The 13089-nt window shown below is 38.2% G+C and overlaps 1 protein-coding gene across 1 annotated transcript; it reads left to right on the forward strand.

Annotated features, from left to right (window-relative positions):
• The first annotated feature begins 4535 nt into the window (after positions 1 to 4535).
• On the forward strand, positions 4536 to 12997 carry hopx (HOP homeobox). The gene is made up of 2 exons (XM_053515008.1): positions 4536 to 4816; positions 12681 to 12997. Exons 1-2 carry the CDS (start codon positions 4655 to 4657, stop codon positions 12756 to 12758), a joined length of 240 nt encoding a protein of 79 aa, XP_053370983.1. The 5' UTR covers positions 4536 to 4654; the 3' UTR covers positions 12759 to 12997.
• The last annotated feature ends 92 nt before the right edge of the window (positions 12998 to 13089 follow it).

Genomic DNA, 13089 nt, shown 5'->3' on the forward strand with positions numbered 1-13089 from the left:
TTTGTCCCAATAAAGGTCTATAATAAACCTGAACCGAAACAAAACTAGCCTATAATAAACCTGACCCTAAATGAAGTTCCCAGCTCTGTATTTGTTTGATGACACAATATTACTTTTTGTCATGATCCTAAACTGAAACTAGTACATCATAAACCTAACAAAGGTATAAACTAAAGCCTAGCATATAATCAATTAAAACCTAAACTAGCATAGAATAAACACACCTATTAGCCTAACCTTTAAGTCACAGTTAATCACAGTTTTAATTGTGGGAGGAAACCAGAGTACTCAGAGGAAACCCACCAAGCACGAGGAGAAAATGCAAACTCCATGACCACAAGACCCGTGGGAGGAATCGAACCTGGACCGTGGAGGTGAGAGACCACAGTGCTAACCACTAAGACATATATAAACCTAGCATGATCCTAATCCAAAACTAGCCATGTCCAATGTCTATTGAGAGACTCATTTTGTCTCCTTGGTCTGGACAGGTTTGTGTGTGTGTGTGTGTGTGTGTAAAAGGGAGCGAGAGAGAGAGAGATGTTACATAAGGACCATGTGCTTCCCAGTCTCAATTCTGTCCTCAATATGTGATTTAAAAATAAATCCAATATCTTGGCACAGGTGTACACATGGGTAACTGATGGTTTTGTTTCACTGGAGCATTTCTTTGTACTTTTGCTGGATTATTTTTTTTGTGATTTGATTCCACTTGATCTTTAGAAGGAGGTGTCCTTATAAAACCAATACAACATTCTTTAATCCAAAGGCTTTCTGAGTCCTAGGATTTGTCCTGGGATTTCTGTTCCAGTGGGCGTGGTTAGTTCCAGGATGACTCCGTCCCCATCAAAGGAGGAATATTCTATAAGTAATATGATTGTTGAAGTTGACTTTACAGTGACCAGATCTCTGCCCAGTAGAACATCACTGTTAGACTTCTGAGTGAGTGTGGTGTGTAAGAGTTCTCGGCTACTTAAGGCGTGTAATATGGGAATTTATTGCCGCTGATGAGCGCCTTCTGATCTCTCAGAATCTGGTGCAACTTCGTCAAATACCATTTATGGATGCGTTTATTTAACAATCACATTTGCACTGTAAATATAAATATAGGTCATGTTGTTCTGCTTTGCTTGGCAATGCTCATTGGAATGCCGTTAAACAGGAGTGCATGTATTCGTGTTATGTGCATGTCTGTGACCTTATGCTCTTTTAGGGCTTTTGTATTGTGTAAGGAGGATATTTTCGGAGTGCACAACAAACTGGGTGTGGGAAAGAGTCATCTGTGTCCATCTCTACCACTCCCCACACACGCACACACACACACACACACACACACACACACACACACACACACACACACACACACACACACACACAAAGACACTCACAAAGACACACACATACACACACACACACTGACACACACACCCTTCCCTATTGCCAGATATAGATGTAACCTAACTGCCAGTTATTTCACCATCGTGAGTCATTAGACTGATATGCAAACCAATGACACAATGGTGATCTGACATTTCAGATTTCCTGGGACTGTTGTGTATTTTAAATTCATTTCAGGAATCCTGCCATTATCTGAAAATGATTCATAAGTTTGAATGAGCAGACAATGAAAAACTCCCTGAGATTGCATGAGAAAGAAGAACCAAAAGAAACACATCCTGTTTTGGTTGACATTGCATAGTATGGTATATAAATTGCACTTCTACTATAAATAATAAAACAACATTGCTGAAATGTTGTCTAGTATGATCGTACTGTTTATGAGACTCCTGGGACCCTCCATTCTTCTTCATGTCGGACGAGGTGGCCTGGTACGTAATCGGCATTCCAGTTTATCCCAGTGCTGTTCAGAGGGCCTAAGGTCAGGTCACTGTGGAGGACACTTGAGTTCCTTGACTTCTAGCAAATGATGTCTTCTTGGAGCTTGCTTTGTGCACAGGGGAAAGAGTCATGATGGAACAGGGACTTTTAGTTTCAGTAATAGAAAATGTTATAGACAATTGTCTGCTTCCAACTTTTGTTTGGCTAAGACCCACATATGGATGTGATGGTCAGGTGTTCACATACCTTCACCTACAGTATATACAGGGTGCGTGAAAATTAACTAGGCAATGTATCTGGCTGGGATAACATTGGCGACCTTATTTTTTCAGGCAGGGTGGTGCACCACCCCATTTTGCTCTTACTGTGCATGCGTGGTTAGACCAGCATTTTCCAGGATGTTGGCTGGGACGATGCAGACCTGATGAATGGCCTCCAAGAAGTCCAGATCTCACTCCATGTGATGTTTTTCCTGTGGGTATACGCAAAGGACGAGATGTGCAGGACAAAGCCTCGCACACTGGGGGACTTGAAGGCACGGATTTAGGAGGATCTCGGCAATATCCCAAATAAGTTCCTTCAGAATACTACGCATTCCATCCTTGGCCATGTGAGGATACTGGTTGACACCACCTATGTTTAAATTTAAAGATTTGCTTTAATTTTCCTATGTAATAAAATACATGTATAATTTATTTCAATAAATTTGTATTATAAATATGGACTTTATTAACAATTTTTATGCCCAGTTACTTTTCCCCCATCCCGTAGTGTAACACGTGCACCAACCACAGTGTACATACCATTTAACCAAAGCCATACAAGGTTCTATGTGAATTTCTATAATTATGTTTTTTTTTTATATAAATATCCCTTTATCTTTGATTAATATCATTGTGAAATCAGTGTTGCTGTAAAATCTAGCGACGTGTTTTATGGTGGTTTAAGGGCATATTAAAATATCTGGTAAAGTTCCCTCACTTTAATAAAATATCTGTTCAGAGGTCTAACTCCATTTTCTCTGACATCCAGGGATTAGTAAAAGCATGAAAAAACAAACAACCAATATCCAACCAATCACGGTAAGAGGCGTTTCTACTGGCCTGCCAGTAGAAAAACACCAACGGTATGAAAAACACTACCTTTTGCTCTAACATGAATGAATGAATGTGTTTTAAACAGATTGCCTTTAAAGGGGACAAGGCTGCCATTGAGAGTGTTTGGGCCCTTCCCTTAAACAAATTTTATTCCTCTTGCCTAATCAGGATGGAAATGCAAATCAAAAGTTTCTATTCATACACTAATATGTTAGAACTCTATAGTAACAGCTAATTCAGATGCACATTGATTTAAAAAAAAAAAGCATTAAAATCACACTTTAGGTTAAGCATTAACCTGGCAAAGTATCTATTTTTTTTAATCTATTATATATTAGAGATGGAAAAAATTAAGAAGCCGTGAGGTATCATGACTTTTTTGTGTGGCAATTCATGCATTGCCACACTGACTTCAAAATCTTTTCTTTTTTTTTAATTAATTTTTTATTTATTTATATGTTTGTATTTGAGGTCATAAAATGTTGCAGTTCATCTATAATACTACAGGTGGAGTGCTCTAAACTACTCATACTTTGGCATGCAGTACAACATCCAAAAGTTTGTTAATAATTGTAAAAATAAAAATATACAAAAAAAGTAATGTAAAATCAGGATAGTTTAAAAAATATATATTTACAGAATCACAATCCAAATTCAATCAGCACCCAGGTATCGTGATAATATCGTATCGGTTAGTCCATGGTGATTACTATGCACACTATCTATCTATCTATCTATCTATCTATCTATCTATCTATCTATCTATCTATCTATCGGGGGAGATGGGGTGTCTAAAATGTTGCAGTTCCTCTTTGATAATCCTACAGGTGGAGCGCTCTAAACTACTCACCCATTGACAGGCAATACCTCCTGTGTGGTATGATCAAATTGCTAAGTTTGTTTGGAATTGTAACATAACCTGAAAACAATATACAAATACCAAATCAGGATATTTATAAAATAATAATTTTGGCTGGTGATTCCCACGCCTGATATCTCTCTCTGTATATGACAGATAGAGATAGATAGAAAGAGAGAGAGAGAGAGAGAGAGAGAGAGAGAGAGAGAGAGTGAAAGATATAACACAAACATGTAAAAAATAAAATAAAAAATAAAATAAAACAGAATCACTGATTTGGAAAAGGATCACCCACTTCCTAAAAATGTCATTAGAATCAGGTGAATCTGTGTGTAAAGTATAAACAGTGTGTGTGTGTGTGCGTAGTTTATTCTCCGCCACAGCTGGTCCACAGGTAAACACACCTGCTGTTGGAAAAGGAAGCTCGATGCTACAGCTGGATTCGCAGCTGGATTTGTCAGCCATCAACGACACAAAAGTTCAAGGTTGTTCTGACGTCATGTTTAAACATTACGTAATGTTTACTCAAGAAGGCCTGGATTCCAAACGTACACATTAAAAAAAGTAAAAAAAAAAAAAGTGTTTAATGTTTAATAGATCAGAACTCCAGTGTTCTCTGATTCTCGTGTGTGTGTGTGTGTGTGTGTGTGTGTGTTCTTGGTTAGACTGCGCCTTTAAGCTGAAGGATCCTGATGATGAAGTGCGCTGGGTGTCCCAGGGGGCGGGCGCGCGCGCGCGAACTTCTCCTCCTGCTTTTCATATTCTTCTCGCGCTCGCTCGCTCGCGCTCCTGTGTTCATCCTCCAGCGCTGAGAAACTCGGTGATTATCGTTACTGCGTCCGGGTCCTGACCAGCGCCAATGGCGTCTAAAGACAGCGGGACGGAGGCGCTGGGCACGCGCCTGGCGGAGGATCAGCTGCGCGTGCTGGAGGATAATTTCACGCGCGTCGGCAAGAACCCGGACGGGACAACGCTCCTGCTCATCGCCGCCGAGTGTGGACTGAGTGAGGAGGAGACGCGCGTGAGTGCACACACACACACACACACACACACACATATCAGAAATTAATTCTCAGGCTTCACTTATTAACACCAAACTTTAAATAAGTATAAAACTACTTACATATGAAATAAGTTTTAAATGCACAACAATATCTGGGATATCTATCTATCTATCTATAGGAGCCATAGAATATTTTATTTTTGCTGAACTTTTTACAATATGCTTTAGTTGGAATATTAGGGATGTGATCGCCATCATCTATACTACAGTACTTTACCCTGTATACAGGGCCACAGGGGGCCTGGAGCCTATCCCAGGAGACACCCTGAATGGTGCCATCCATCGCAGGGCACACACACGTACAAACATTTGCTCGCTTATTTACACACTACGGGAACGCCAAACTTGGGAACGCCAACGTTTTTTATTATTTAGGCTATCTTTACATAATCCCACTTTTATCTGTTTTATATTCCCTCTCCTGATTTTCTACCTAATTTAGTCTTGGTCAATTATCACCCCCCCTGTTAGGGCGCTCAGATGGACCAGCCCTTGGAAAGAGTCCCAGACTTGATTCACAGTCGGTACCCCCACACTTAGGCACTTTGGATGCAGGACACCCCTAGTGCCATTGCCATTTTCAGATCAAAATGTAAGGATTGTCTCCTTACCAGAGAAATCAAATGTGTGGACTGGATGGGACCATGTGGTGACACCTTAACACTTTAGGTCTCCCATGTCATACAGCAATTACACTTTTAGTATGACAGCTTCTTCTGGGACACGGGTGAGCTCTGCGACATGTGAAGCCGGTTCTCATGCAGGACAGCGCTATATTCTATCACTCCTGCGTCCCTAACCGTGCAGATTCCCATGATTAACTAATGATTTAAAGCACGGTCAGTGTTGCTTCCCCAACCTCAGATGGCTGCGTCATCGTCACGATAGGGGGAAAGGCTTTTCTGTTTCATCACCGAGGTACTGATGCACGGTATCCTGATATCCTCTCTGAGTACTGAGTGTGCTGACACTCATATCCTCATAAGAAGCGCTGAAACAAAGCTCTCAAAGGTTCTGCTGCCAAGTTATGCGAAACATCTTGATGACATTTCATGTCCTGTCTTCACTTTCGATATCTGTGAACGTAATACCTTAACAGTGTTAAATGCATCTATAGGGAAAAGATGCCAAGTCTGATAACGTTGAGAAGACACACCATTTTGAAATAGACCGTTTGACACAGAATTCAGCTGCTGATTATAATTTTCTGGTGTGTGAAAAATAACACTGTTTACTTTCATCAGTTTATGGTTACAGTTCATGTTGTGGAACATCAGCAAGAGATTTAGACACTGTTATTACTCATAAGAGCCTATAAATAATCAGCTTCTCTTTGTTTGTTTCTATGTATAAGACCAGAACTGCAGCTTGTCATGTTTCTGAGAAAAGCCCTCTTTCTGTGCTACCTTTAAGCGTTATGAAATGATGACACCAATGGAGACACCAAGGCAGTTACTTTTAAATGAAGAGTATGGATTGTGTGTATCCAGGGACAGTTTTGAAGAATGAAACATCTGAGCTAAGAACAAGTATTGCTGCATAATTAATCAAAAATAAAAATTGCGGTATAAAAGCGTACAATAATTTAATCACAACCAAAGCCTGCAGTTTATTACAGGTAATATACGAATAGTCATAAATTAATGAGTTTGATTGAAGTATTTGTTTATTTTTGACAAATAGAATAAATATTGGCAAACATTCCCTTAATGAGATCATTTTGTTAATATGTTTTGAATTTAAGAATCATTTGATAATATGTCTAAACATAATGTGATCCATTTAATAGGTACACGCATATCTTTACATACAGTTACTTTAAAATCACAATTTAAATGTGTGTCAAAATAATTGCAATCTGATTTTTTGTCCAAATCGTGCAGCCCTTAGTACTGACAGTTCTTGCACTTTGTAATGAATCAGATTGTGCGTCTTAACTCTGTTTCATATATTCTAAGTTCTAGTTAATATAATAATTACGCTGCATTATATTGAATTTTATATATTCAAGTAATCATAAAATCAACTGTGAATATGCGTTAAAAAATGCAATATTTATCTCGTTGTTAATGTTACAATGTCACAATAACTTTCTATTTCTATTGACTAATTGATCACTTTTGTTTTAAATAAGCATTGTTGTGTTGGATTCTTCCTATCAAAGCCACGCCTCATGAGTCACGAGCCTAACGAGCATGTTAGAAAGAGGATTCCGTGGAAGCAGTTAATTAAATGAGTAAATTACACTGTAATATTTTTATTTCTTCACAACATTGCATGCTTCTTAACTCCTGTTAGGCCAGTAGGGGAATATCTGCGCTGGGCAAAAGTGTAAAACCAATTTAGCAAAATCATTTATCACAGATGAAATTATTAAAATTTACTTAATTTATTCAATATTGGTCATAATTTCTAGCAAGGTTAGCAAATATTTTGCATTACAGCTTTGTTTTTCTTGCTATAACACACCATGATTTTTCCATGATCCAATTTGGGCAGCATAAAAAGTTTGGACGCAAGGTTGGGTGTATTTCCTACCGTCTAGAACGATACTGCGTTTTTTAAAAACTATGAAATAACATATGGCATTGGGGTATTAAGTAACAACAACTACAGTCAGCTGTTATTTTAAGACATTCAGGTCAGCTGTTCTGGAACAGTTCCTGCAAGAACAGTATTGTGTCAAGTGCGTTTGCAAAACCCATCAAGCACCGTGATAAAACTGTTGCTCATGAAGACCTTCCCAGGAAAGCAAGACAAACAGACAACCAGCACCTCAGATTAGAGGCGTTATGAAGGCTTTACAGAGTTTACATAGCAGACTTTTAGTAGCAGGGATTATTGTGTAATTTGGATGTCCTGCAGCATTGTTTTACAATGTAGAAAAAAAATATAAATTAGAAAAGACAATGGAAATAGCGTTAGCATTGGAGCAGTTAGCATAATGATCATTTGTGATTCAAGGATAAAATCAAATCAAATAAACCCCAAAATAAAGAGCATGCTACACTTGTCTAGGCTGAACTGTAACCTTCGATTTAAGTGAAAGAGGTGCAGATTTTCCAGAACTTTGAAATAAACATCACTGCCCCATTCCTCAGTAGTCGATAGTACGAGTTGATCGCACATATTTTTGAAATATGCTTTAACACACCAGACACCCTACATGACTGGTTTGTTAACGAGCTACGCTTTGATATAACAGTCAGTATAACACAAAACCTGTTTTGTCTGATTGACTACATTCGTGTTAACTGGAGAAACTGCACCTTCTAACTTCATCTTCCACATCCAAAATACTAAGGAATGAGGAAATGGTACTCGCTCTTGGTTAAACGATCCCATGTTTTGCATAGAGTTTGAGTTTTTTATGCTCTAGTTCAGTACACGAAACCGCTGCCGGGCGAGGCATGGACATCCCTGCTCTGTTTCCACATCTCTATCTGGTGTGAGAGAGATAAACTGTGCTGACGTGTGATGCTAAGCAGGCCTGCTTAATGAACCCACTGCCAATCAAATGATACAAGTTTACTTAATCACATCGTGCTTCTCGGAAAGAAAAGTATACGAAATGCATAGCAGATGTTAATATTTTGGATGTTAGTTGTATAGGAATAAAAATCTTGAAGAAAATAGGAAAATAATCAACAATACCCAGCAGGGGCGCTAACATTGGATGACAATGTAATATAGTTGTAATGACATTGCAATGAAGTCCACTGTCGGGACAACTCTGTTTTTGAAAGTTATAGTGGCTTTGATAAAATGACACTGAGATAACATGGATTGAATGATCCAAACACAATGTTGCAAATATATCCTCAAAACAATGACATTTTAAGCCTCACTTGGAGCATTAATGCTGATTGACATCCATTCACACAACGTTTGACAGCGTCCATGGTACCTTGAGTTTCTAACAAGGTAGTGAGTTCTGATAAGAGATTGGGACGGACACAACAGCTTCCCGCACACAGTGTGCATATCTCCTACCACACATCTGTAATGTTACATCTCTGACATCAGAAATATTAGCGTAAGGTGGATCTTATCTCAACTTACTTTGCTAAAATATGGTGTTTGCACAGCGACCAAACTGCATCACAGAAGAGACCTTTTAACTGTTTTTAATTTACTATTTCTGTACATTGTTGTTGTCTGGTATTTTTCACATTTATGTTATGTACACCCATTTACAACGTCCAATATCATCTTCCCTAGTGGTCTAGTGGTACACTGTAAACCCTAATGCGCAAAGTAATTAAACATATTGAATACTGTTAGCTTAAATAATTACAATTAGTTTTAATTAATATACCTTGATGAGTATTTAGAACTTTTTGGTATTTATGACTTTGTAGAAATGGCCTTTTTTTAAGTTAGCTCAACGAATTGGATATTTTAAGTATCTGTAAGTACTTAAGTAACAGTAACTGTCACCGTAAAGTTTCACCAACTTGAAATCTTCAGACTAGCGATTTTGTGTCTGACAATGTGTCAAGAAGGGCATCTGGCGTAAAACCTGTGCCAAGCCTCTGTGCGGACCGGATTGTCTGCTGTAGCGACCCATTGCCAGGAGCAGCCGAAAGACCAACAACGATTCATTTGATTTGCAACAACTAAAAAAACATGAGTTAGGCTACTCAATAATGCAAGTAAAGAACGGTTAATATGAATAAGTACAAAAAACTAAAAAACTCACAGTTCTGTTTACTTAAAACTGGAAACATCATTACTTAAAAAAAAATTATGTAACTGATTATCACAATTTTTTTAGTTTTGCCAACTTATCCGGTTTACAGTGTAAGCACTCAGAGCTTTCAGCATTGCAATGATGGTTTAGGCCTGCTCAGGCCATCACTTTGGTACTAATATTGTTCTAAAGTCGTATTTGCGACATTCAGTGTTATCACCTCATCATGAAGTCAAATTTGTTCTGGTATCATTTCATCATTTCAGGTCAATATAACTTTCAAAAACCACTGAATGCCAACGTTGTCCCAATTTACATAACATGGCCAATTTAATGTAACCGCAACCATTCGACAATCAACAGTTCCTACCGGATACGGTACTGAAGATAGGTTAGTTTTACCACTGTAAGGTGGATTCATTTCTTTTAACAGCAAATCCTTAAGTGTTTTTCCTTTTCATACTAATTTTAAAAACTTGCCAATAATTATCAACTTTTTTTATCGACAAGCGACACATCATAATTTTTATTGATATACTGTGTATTGATATACTCTATTTTTATTTCTATTTTTGTCTTTTTTTCTATAGTTACTAAATTTGTTTCACAAAACAGCTTGACACTGGAGACTCCTTCCGTAAACTGTACTTTTTATTCTTTGTTAACCAACAACACATTTTTCTATATTGTATTTTAATATTATTTGCTTTACATGGATCGTCCACCATACAAGTGTAAGTTCTTATAAACCTGTGCCATGCAGCCAGAACTACTTTCACAGCTGCTGTTAGAGGAAATAAACATCTACGGACCAATCAGAATCAAAAATTCAACAGCACGATTCTTTTAGAAGCACCGAAGTCTCCAGAGTAATCTGAGGATATAACCTGCGCTGGTGATTTCCATTGCAAATGTTCCCCGACTCTAGGAAAGCCCGTCACTGAGTGTTCTATTTGAATATTGGGAACTAAAAGCGTAAATACGGATGCGCTCAATGTTCTGCACCTGTCATTTGTCTTTTTTTTTGCTTATTTGCCATCCTGGTCCAACCAGTTCAACCTGCATGTACTGTGTGTATGCATGTTTGTGTGTGGGTGTGTGTGTGTATCTAAGGGTGGGTGGGCCTTAGGAGTTTGGCTCAGAGCTGCTATGACATCATGATAGCGCTTATAGAGTTTTGTACATGGAATGCTTTCAGAGATACAACATGTACATGATGTAGGCATGCACTACTAAACATTATATAAATAAGACTTCTGGAGTATATTATAAGTTGTACTCTTGACTTTTCTTTCCATTAAAATTTGAATCTCCCAGCAGCTATAAACACCACACAGCCATGTGAATAACTTGTGTTGATCGGCTCGTTGTCATGACGACTTAAGTGACGTGCCCTCCCAACCCCTGACATCAGTGTTTCATGGTTTCTTTGTCCTGATCCAACAACTTAAAAACAGCACCATAAAATATAAGCTCTTGGGCCAGCTTCTTTCTTCTTCTTATCCCAAGCTTGACCTCGTCTTTAGATGATCATCCAACACAACCGAAACCTCTCCTGCTGCCATTCAAATCCTCCCTGTAGAGGCTCCCCCTTAAACAGATGAATAGCAGATCTTTGATATCTTTGATATAGTCACACTGAGGTTCAGTTATTTAAGGCGGTTTAGTGTGTTTCCACAAATTTTAACACAAAACAAAGTGGTGTTGAAATTAAAGAGAAATCTGTGGCAACTCAAATTAGACCTGGTGTAATAGCATGCAAACTCATAGGTGATGCAATCAGCAAATACCCACTGCTTATGATATATACAGTACATGGCAATGTTAAAATACATGTTTAGCCTTTAAAAAAATCCCCTGAATATTGAGACAGATTGAGTCACACTTTGATTAAATCACAAGTAGACCTATGAATAGAGAAAGTGTTAAGCGTCATGGTGGCTTAGTGGTTAGCACTGTCGCCTTGAACCTCTAGGTCCTGCGTTCGATTTCCTTGTCAGGTCTCTGTGCATGGAGTTTTCCTCCGGGTTCTCCGGTTTCTCCCACGATCCAAAAACATGCGGATTAGGCTAATTGGCGTTTTTTGCGAATTGCCCGTAGTGTGTGAATGAGTGAGTGAATGTTGACCGAATGTTCCTACCATGATTGTACAAATGGAAATAAATACTATGGTCCCCATTGGCCTTCACAGTCCCTAGTGGGACTACAGAGGTTCTAGATGGATGGATCGATGGGCCTAATGTTGGTGCAGTGGGTTATTACATCATCCTGAGCTCCAGGTTAAGGTGTCTTTCTGCATGGGATTCCTCTGGGTTCTCTGGTTTATGTGCATGGTCTCTTCTAGCTGACTGGCATCCCAAACTATTGATCCAAAAATTCTGAAATATTATAACAAGAGCTGTGTGATATAATTGCTTATGCAATTTAATCAATCTTCTGTTGATCATTTTATTTTAATGGATCGATGGATCGGTTTTTTAATTCGAAATTAATTAACACTTGTAAATTACAAAGTGTATATGGTTAAATGGTCAAAAAGCTTACTAATCCCACCAGTTTTTGCAGGAAATAGAAACCGCACACATCTTATGCAAATATTTGCGTTTTGCAAGATTATCACTTCTTCTTCTTTTAAGTCTATTATTGACACCATCTGTTTTTTGCACAGAAAGAATCATAATACAATGCATATGTAGTCTTAATATTTTTGGCCACCACACAATAAACATTTCATATTGACTGGAGTCAAATCAGACATCAAATGCAAAAAGTTTAATCAAATTGAATCAACAGTCTAGCTAATATCACAGCTCCATTAATAAGCACATTAAACACTATAGGATCATCCATGTTGGATAATGTTTTTTCATTCGACCAGGAATAAAAATTTTTGCCAAATAAAGATTTGATGCATTATTATTATTTTTTTTTATTTTTTTGCATAAAATAACCGAACATGAGAAATTAGGGGTGACGAGAAATGAGCTAATTTGTGTATCTGGCTAACCAGAGACAAATCTCACAAGTGTAAATGCATGTCTCATGGATCTGTCCATCATAATACTAACATATGCTTTTTTTGCCTCCTTTCTCTCACTCTCTCTCTCTCACTCTCTCTCTCTCCGATAGAAATGGTTCAGGATGCGTACTGCTCAGTGGAGAGAATCAGAGGGGCTGCCTCCTCAACCGGGATCAGTCAAAGACTGAAGACAAGGAAGACCGTGTCCATCTCTATTCACACATCATGCCGCTGATCCTCTCTATCCATCGTCCTTCTCTGTTCTTTCCATCTGCCGTGTATGTGTCAGGTCTCCTGCTTGTTTACCCTTACCGTCTTTATTGTTGAAGTTATGCTATATTTGTTGGATGTATTTAAAGGAAAAGTATATTACAGAGACAAATGTCAGGTTTACAATAAATAAACTGTATATATGGCTATGAGTGAATGTTATTCTGTCTGTTAATGTTACGTTTAATATATATTGTAAGGAATTAAACACTTTGCAGATATGCAGCTATAGGAGCATAATCTTGATTG

The sequence above is a fragment of the Clarias gariepinus genome, chromosome 16 (assembly GCF_024256425.1).
Source record: "Clarias gariepinus isolate MV-2021 ecotype Netherlands chromosome 16, CGAR_prim_01v2, whole genome shotgun sequence".
NCBI classification, from domain to species: Eukaryota; Metazoa; Chordata; class Actinopteri; order Siluriformes; family Clariidae; genus Clarias; species Clarias gariepinus.

Coding starts and splice junctions, on each gene's coding strand:
- hopx (XM_053515008.1), top strand. CDS start 4,655: ATGGCGTCTAAAGACAGCGGGACGGAGGCGCTGGGCACGCGCCTGGCG. Junction 4,817..12,680: donor TGAGTGAGGAGGAGACGCGC/GTGAGTGCACAC, acceptor TCTCTCCGATAG/AAATGGTTCAGGATGCGTAC.